Source organism: Balaenoptera physalus, assembly GCF_965194825.1.
Source record: "Balaenoptera physalus genome assembly, chromosome: 20".
Taxonomy (NCBI): domain Eukaryota; kingdom Metazoa; phylum Chordata; class Mammalia; order Artiodactyla; family Balaenopteridae; genus Balaenoptera; species Balaenoptera physalus.
In genome coordinates this window covers 44,989,313-44,997,671 of record NC_138901.1, presented here as the reverse complement: position 1 = coordinate 44,997,671, position 8,359 = coordinate 44,989,313, and the positions used below count along the sequence as shown (strand labels likewise).

The 8,359-nt window shown below is 45.3% G+C and overlaps 1 protein-coding gene across 1 annotated transcript; it reads left to right on the top strand.

The window, feature by feature from the left end:
* Positions 1 to 2,993: 2,993 nt before the first annotated feature.
* On the top strand, positions 2,994 to 4,911 carry LOC309651256 (C-C motif chemokine 2). The gene is made up of 3 exons (XM_082443761.1): positions 2,994 to 3,152; positions 3,907 to 4,024; positions 4,407 to 4,911. The coding sequence occupies exons 1-3, from the start codon at positions 3,077 to 3,079 to the stop codon at positions 4,510 to 4,512; spliced, it is 300 nt and encodes a 99-aa protein (XP_082299887.1). The 5' UTR covers positions 2,994 to 3,076; the 3' UTR covers positions 4,513 to 4,911.
* The last annotated feature ends 3,448 nt before the right edge of the window (positions 4,912 to 8,359 follow it).

The following is an 8,359-nucleotide window of genomic DNA, read 5'->3' as shown; positions in this document are numbered from 1 at the left end:
TTTCTCCCATCCTGTGATTGACCCTCCAGCTGGGGAGAACACCTCTTCCTGACTGAGCAGAAGTGAGAGGGAGACGGCTACCATCTTCCAGAAGACTTTCTCTTTTGATTCATCTTTCACCTTTGATCTGTTTATTGCCTGACACTTGCAGTGACTGAGTCACTTTCCAAAAATGGTGATCCCTTCCTGAAGCTGAGACATGGCTTCAAATACTCAGAAGTCTGCCTGAAAACTCAGAAAAACCAGAAAACTTCTCTGTGTGACTATGGGTGACCAGGGGCCAGCTGCTCTCCCTGCCCATAGCAAGAATATGGTTTCCTTACGTAAGAAGAGGAGATTTACTGTAAGATCTCTACAGGTGCATTGGCTCTAGGAGACGAGGAATGATAACTACCTGACAGAATCAAGAGAGAGTAGTTTCAAGATCTCAACGTCTTTATTTTTTTAGGGGAATTATATTTTTATTTATAAAGACAAATTATCAGTGTCGTGAATGAAAGATGACACATCAGCATTTAACCTTTAGACAATAAAGAGGTAATAAGAGGATACTGTGGACAAATATATGTCCATAAATTGAACATGATACATAAAATCGACTAATACATCACAAGAAACAATTTACCAAAACTTTCCCACAAAGAAATAGATAACCTGAATAATCATATACGAAAGCCTGATATCTATCCAGTTAAAAACTTTCCAAATAAAACCTTCAGACCCAGATGTTCTCTTACTTTTCAATATTATGGGGGTTTTGTGGTTTTTTTCCTTATAGATTTACATTTTTAAAGATCTCAACATCTTTAAATTTGTTACCCTAGACAAAAATCCAAGGAATGACCGGATTCTAGAGGGAAACGGGATGCAATCCACCAAGTCCACAGACAAGGACACTAATAGATTAGAGAGGAGTTTCCATTAATATGAGGAAAAATGTCTTGGAAGTTAAGGTGAGATGGTCTGGGAAGACATACGTGAAGTTACACAGTCTCCATTCCTGAAAATACTTGACTCATTCAGTAAGAATGGATAGAGCCATTGGCAGAGCACTGAGCCAAACAGCCCAAGTCGGGGGAGAGGGGGTGGTAGAGGGGTTAAAAAGAGTCAGGCAGAATGCAGTTAAGGCTCCTAGAGGGGTGCAAGCAGAGCAGTACACAAGTTAATTTGTTCTCTTTGTCCTGCCTTTTTGGAATTACACCCAAGAGCCTGGCATGGCCTCTCCATAGATTCTCTGCTCTTAGATTCTCTAGGAAACCAATATCCATCCTGAGACATTAAGCCTAGTGCCTGGAAGGAGGGATTCTGGAATCGGTGTCCTGGGTGGAAATCTCAGCCCCACCTGCTCTTACCTGTGAGATCCTCGACAAGTGAGTTGACTTCAGTTTCAATGTAAGGCAAGTTGGGTTGTTTGGAGGACCAATGAGACAATGCTGGAAATCACCCAAGCACAGGGCCTGGCTCCTGGGAAACACTCAATGACGCCAGCGAGTCCTCTTCTTCGCCATTACTGACCACTAACTATGGACCAGATACAGTCGTTTGTTCAATAGAACCCATTTCTTATTACAAATGTAGTAATGGTTACAAATGGCAGATGGTTCTTCTAAAAAGTTCCATGTATTTCATAGACCTTATCTCAAAGACTCTTTAAGAAAGAAAGGTCACCAGCTCCTTCCATGCCCACTGGGCAAAGACCAAGCAAGCTCAAAAGCATGAAGCAGTGGAATGAAGGAGTAGAGACCTGAATTCGAGGCTCGGCTTAGCCACCAACATGCCTCAAGGAATCCTATCGTACTTGTAAAAGAAAAGAGTTCGCTGAAATGAATGCTAAGGTCTTAGGTATTATGACTGCTTCTGGGGTTTCTGAGGAAATCTAAGACAGAGCTGCAGCATGAAGGCAAGTGTTCTAATTCCAGTAATACTGTTCCTTTGCTCACTCCTGCTACCTAGGAAACCAGAAAGAAGCTGGGATAACAGCCGCCATAGCAGAGGACACGCTTCTTGTCTTGTCTGCCTGCTGTGCTAACCACAGACTCCAACTCCCATAATGACTTAACCGCAAGGAACATCCCCGACTCCCCTTTAGATGTCTGTTAGTTTGGCAGAGGCTGAGGACAGAGGGCACCCAGATAAATGACCAGACAGCCAGCTGGAGAATGTGCCCCTTTCATATGTCCTAGTCATGACAGCACAAGACATGGGGTTCTTCTTGGGGGAACTCAAGCAGGTTACTTAACTTCTCTGTATCTTGGTTGCCTGGCTATAAAATGGGAATGAACAATACCTACTAGATGGGGTTGGAGAATTGAAAGACTTGGCATTTGTAAAGGGCTTAGAATATTCCTGGCACAGAGTAAGTACTGCATTAGTATTACATGAAAATTTCTTTTGCAGCACTACATGATCTAGATGGCTTCTTCCAAGTCTTAAATCTGATGATTCTAGAATTCACTTTTATAGTTTAAAAAAACCCTATAGTTTGGCTAAGCTTCAATTGTGCCACCATCCTACATTCTAAAGAGCAAAGGGATTTAATACACTGTTCGGGGAGGCTGCCAAGACTTCAGGACCCTTTCTTGGTTTGAAGGTCCCCTGGGATGTTGCTTGAAGGTGGACCAGGGTTAAACCAGGGTTAAGCTCAGAGATGCTTTCATCGTCCTTATGACCTCTCTTTCCCGTGCTTCCTTTCTTCTCTGCAGAGTTTTCACTTCGGAGAAAGCAGAATTCTTAAGAATAAACCATTTGGTTTATGTCTGTGGTCTCTCGGGATATAACTGTTCCTCCCATTTCTTTTCATCTCAGCTGCGAATGGAAAAAGTGCCCAGTCCTGACCTACCGCTTCTCTCTCCTACTTCCTGGAAACGTCCTCGGGTGCTTCACTTCCTCAGCACTTTCAAGATTCCACTTCATCATTCATTGAGGATGATGTTGCCCTGGGCCAACCTCTCTCCCATTGCTCCACCCTCTTGGTTTTCAATAAAAGGCAGGCAAAGCCACTGCAGGAGCAGAGAGGCTGAGATCAATCCAGAAACCAACAGCTCCCACGCTGAATCTTGAATCCTCTCCCTCCAACATGAAGGTGTCCGCAGCCCTCCTGTGTCTGCTGCTCACAGCAGCTGCCTTCAGCACCCAGGTGCTCGCTCAGCCAGGTAAGCCCCCTGTCTCTTTCCCTTTGAAGCACATCACCCCATCTCTGGGTCATGATGGGCCATCAGAGCAGAAGTGTACCCACACTCTCGCTTTAACTACAAGATCAGGAAAGTCAGAGAGGCATAGGAGTGAGCTTGATCACAGAGCTTCCCTTGGGCAGAGCCTGGATGAGAATTCCAGCTGTAGACCCCAAATCCAGCTCCTTCCAGGACTCCAGCTCTGGAAGCATGAACCCAGAGCAGTTACTGCCCTGGCTCCTTTCAGCAACATTTGGGGACTGGGATATAAAGAGAGGGGGTTCTCTGGCAGGGTATTTCCAGATAGTGTGGAGGGCAGAGGAGGAGACCTGGAATCTGGACTCCAGAGACTCAGTTTTGCAGAGGCAGTGGGTACCAGGGAAACTCACAACCAAGCATCGATTACTTGGAGCCTAAAGGGGACCCACAGCTGTTGTGTCCCTGACCCCGATAACTTGGATTATTAGCTCCTCCTAACAGCACTTCCAAAAGTTATTTAGTTTTAACAGAGCTCCCTTCCCTCAGTTCATTATCGATGCTATATACCCATTTTAGAGCATAGGAAACTGAGTTTGTATGCTATTCTAGCATAGGCAGAAGTATTGGGATTTAAGCAGTTCTACCTCCACTCCTGACTCCGTTTTGTGTTCTCCTTACTCCTCTTTTCTGCTCTGATTGAGATCAGAAAGAACCTATTCCATCCTAAAGTGCTTTTTCTTTGTGGTTCTATTTTCAGATGCAATTAACTCCCCAGTCACCTGCTGCTATACACTCACCAATAAGAAGATCTCGACACAGAGGCTGATGAGCTATAGAAGAGTCACCAGCAGCAAGTGTCCCAAAGAAGCTGTGATGTGAGTTTAACACTTCAGGCCTCCGTGGTCCAGTTCTTCCTCGGGGCACTAGGGGCATGGCTCACAAATGTAAAGTCAGAGAGTTACATGACCTAATCCTATATCCAAAGGTGCCCAACGGAAAAACTGCAGCCACAAGGGAAAAAGTTACTCCTAACATCACTCTCCATCTGGGTGCTTATTCAGACCATCCCAGTTTCTTTAGTCTGAAATCAGGATGGCTTTAACTGTGCCATCTACAGGACTGACTTGCCCTGGGCTCCCTCCTTCCACCTGCCTTCCTCCTCAAGTTCCCATGGCAGCGTCTTGGAGCAAATAGCCTGCATTCACAGGCTGAAATCTCAACGGAACTCCATCTAACCGTCCCCTCTCTCCTCCACAGCTTCAAGACCATACTGGGCAAGGAGATCTGTGCAGACCCCAAGCAGAAGTGGGTCCAGGACTCCATGGGACATCTGGATAAGAAAAGGCAAACTCCAAAGCCTTGAGCACTCCCTCCACAATCCGAGAATCTGAAGACAGTTTGTTTTCTTCTAGCTTTTCCTTAACTGCCCTCTGATGTTATCTTATTATAATTTTAAAGAGTATGAACTTTATTGATATGAAACATGATGTCTTAAGTAATATTAATCTTATTTAAGTTATTGATGTTTTAAGTTTATCTTCCATGACTACTAGTGTTTTGTGTTTTTTTTTTAAATGGAGATTTGGGCAAATTGCTTTCCTCTGTGAATCCCAATTCTACCCCTGGGATGGCGGGAGGGTCCTTGCAAGGATGATTAATGAAAAAACTTTTTGTTTTACATTCTAAGTCATTGCTGAAAGTGCTATTGTGGAAATGTATATTATGTAACTATTGAACAAAATATATATATTTTTGTACAAAACCTGTCTTTTGACATTTTCTTGAAGGAAATTAAAAAGCTGAGTATAATCTTGGTGAAGGGGGAGGAGCAGGGTTTCAGAGCATGGGGCTCATGTTTTGGAAGAATAAGAATGTGAACTGGCTCTGATCTTTTCCACTGGGTGAGCTCATCTGAGTGCCTACAGAAGAATTTTTATGGCAGGATCCAATCAGGCATTTCATCACTACCACTCCAATCCCCGACACCATCTGCCCAGATCCCAATGACCCTTGTCACCTGTTTAGCAACAGCCCACCCACCCCCATCCTTTTGCTCACAGCCCTTGACCCCTGCCCTCAATATCTCCTATAATCTATTGCAACTTTCCTCTAACTGTGTTACTTTCCTCCAATTTCTCCCCCTCCTGTTAATCCTCCAACTTGGAGTAATACAGACACTGTAGACATTGGGAAATCAGGGAGAGACTTAATGACCATCGATAAGATTCATTAAGAATATATGACTTGAACTTATCTTTGATGAATGTATGAGATTTTTCTAGACAAATTACAAGATCATTAAGAAAAGGAGAGGGAATTCCCTGGCGGTCCAGTGGTTAGGACTCTGTGTGATCTCACTGCCAAGGGCCAAGTTTCAATCCCTGGTCGGGAAACTAAAATCCCACAAGCCATGTGGCATGGCCAAAAAAGAAAAAAGAAAAAGGAAAAGAAAAGGAGAAGAGTGGGACCAAATATCTAGAGGTAAAAATGATGATGACATGCCCATCAAAGAGGGAGAAAACCAATTAGATGAGAATTGGGCTCCATGTCTGTGTCAAGTGACAGGGAAGATTAGGAAGGAAGGTTGAGCAAAGGGTTTTATTTATTTATTTATATTTTGGCTGCAATGGGTCTTCGTTGCTGCGCATGTGCCTTCTCTAGTTGCAGCGAGCGGGGGCTACCCTTCGTTGCAGTGTGCAGGCTTCTCATTGTGGTGGCTTCTCTTGTTGCGGAGCACGGGCTCTAGGCACGCAGGCTTCAGTAGTTGTGGCACATGGGCTCTAGAGCACAGGCTCAGTAGTTGTGGCGCACAGGCTTAGTTTCTCCACACAGGCTTAGTTGCTCCGTGGCATGTGGGATCTTCCTGCACCAGGGCTCAAACCCTTGTTCCCTGCATTGGCAGATGAATTCTTAACCACTGTGCCACCAGGGAAGTCCCGAGTAAAGGGTTTTAAATGTCAAGGTGGCAAGTTAATAGCCTCATAGGTTAACAGGAGATGCTGGAAATGTTTGGGCCACTAAGGAAGGATATGTCCATGTTCAGAGGTTCAGAGATGAGTTTCAGTAAATGTAACTTACTGGCTTCATGCAGACCTGGACAAGTAGGGACAAGGAAGAGGCTACTGCCATGGTCCAGGCAAGAGATGATGAGTGTCTGAATATGGAGTATAAGAGGTAACATCGGAGAAAAATGAGCTGGGAAGAGTGAAATGCTGGGTATCATAGATGGAGGAGAAGACCTGTGACTTAAGATACAGAGGAAGCTCCTTCTACAACCTACATTTTAAGGGGACAGCTTTCCCTGAAACCAGAATGCACTTTTCTCCATCACTATCTCCCAATCCCAACCCCAGGAGCCTGGGATCATATTTTAGATGGACAGGCCTCTTTTTCCAGAATGTCCACCTAAGTTGTCTATTCCTTTGCATGGCTTTTTTTTTTTATAATGGTTTTTTTTAAATTAATTAATTAATTTATTTTTGGCTGTATTGGGTCTTCGTTTCTGTGCGAGGTCTTTCTCTAATTGCGGCAAGCAGGGGCCACTCTTCATCGCGGTGCGCGGGCCTCTCACCGTCGCAGCCTCTCTTGTTGCGGAGCACAGGCTCCAGACGCGCAGGCTCAGTAGTTGTGGCTCACGGGGCTAGTTGCTCCGCGGCATGTGGGATCTTCCCAGACCAGGGCTCGAACCCGTGTGCCCTGCATTGGCAGGCAGATTCTCAACCACTGCGCCACCAGGGAAGCCCCTTTGCATGGTTTTTGACCTACCTGTGAGGCATTTGACCTACCTAGACACAGACAGTTCCTCCACTAAGGAAAGCAAATATCTTTCCCTGTGAATAAACTCTGCAAGGTGAATTTGCAGATACCGAGGCCACTCTTGTGGGGAGAGGGCTGCTGTATCAAGCTAGATCAGGCAGTGCCTTTGGCAGTAGGGGAGAACCCTGGTTGGCAGAACATTTAGGTTCTAATCCCGGAACTGGCACTGACTCACTCTGTTACCTAGGGCAGGTTGAGTATTCTGAGTCTCCATCGGTAAAATGGGGATGATGTTGTATTACAAGTAGGAACCCAGCAGACCCTAGGTTTTGGGATCTGGGGGTATGTCTTTTGGAAAACTTTCATTTCTACCACCTAGAGCTGAAGAGGAAGAGAGGGGATTCTGCTTCTAGGAAACCAGATTCCTGAGCCCATCCGGAGTCCCTGATTCTGGCTGAGGGATTCCATCAGAGCTCCAAGGGACACTCCCAAAGGGCCCTGGTACATCAGTCAGCAGACAATTCACTGGCAGCTATTAATGGAACTCACTGACCCTCGTGCCAGGTCCAACAGTACCCCCTGTCCGTCCTTCACTCCTCCAATCCTCAGCCTTGACCGCTCAAATTGCAGTGGATGCCAGGAGGCAAAAACAGAATGAAGTGCATGCAAATGGGGCATCACCCTACAGCTTACTGAGCATCAGACCCTCTAATGCCAGGCTGATTTGAAGTGGAGGGTCTGGAAAGAGGGGAGGCTTAGGGGCGGGGCAATGCCTGTGCTCAAGTCCCCAAAATAATCTACTCACATTCCCTTTGCAACCCATATCTACTCACTTTCAGGAAACCTTGAATCCATTTTTGTTGTTGCTGTTGTTCCAGCTAAGCATGGGATTCCTTGCTCCTTGCGTGACGAATCTCTGAGCACAAAGCACTGGCAAGAGGCCCTGTTTTAAGAGGGAATGCCAAGTGTATTCATATCCCGTCACTGCCAATAGTCTGTTCCAGGAAACCTAGGCTTTTCCTATCATGCTCAAGATTCTTCCAGCCTCTTCTCGTTGCCCCATTCTAAAGTCACTTCTACATGTTTTAGTATTTGTAATAGCAGCACCCCACTTCCCGGTACCAAAATCTGTATTCATTCCTTATTGCCACTGTAACAAATTATCATAAACTTAATGCCTTAAAACAATACAAATATATTATCTTACAGTTCTGGAGATGTTTAAAATGGGTCTGTAGGGCTGCATTCCTTCTGGAGACTCTAAGGGAGAATCAGTTTTCTTACCTTTTCCAACTTCTAGAGGCTTTCTGCATCCCTTAGCTCCTGGCCCCCTCCTCTATTCATAGCAGCCTTTTTTTTTTTTCTCTGCCCCCCCTGCCCACCCTTTCCACCTTCTCCCCACACACCTGATAATGGTGAATAAAAGACTGGGGCAAAAGAAATAAGCCAGAGAG

Coding starts and splice junctions, on each gene's coding strand:
- LOC309651256 (XM_082443761.1), top strand. CDS start 3,077: ATGAAGGTGTCCGCAGCCCTCCTGTGTCTGCTGCTCACAGCAGCTGCC. Junction 3,153..3,906: donor CCAGGTGCTCGCTCAGCCAG/GTAAGCCCCCTG, acceptor TTCTATTTTCAG/ATGCAATTAACTCCCCAGTC. Junction 4,025..4,406: donor TGTCCCAAAGAAGCTGTGAT/GTGAGTTTAACA, acceptor TCTCCTCCACAG/CTTCAAGACCATACTGGGCA.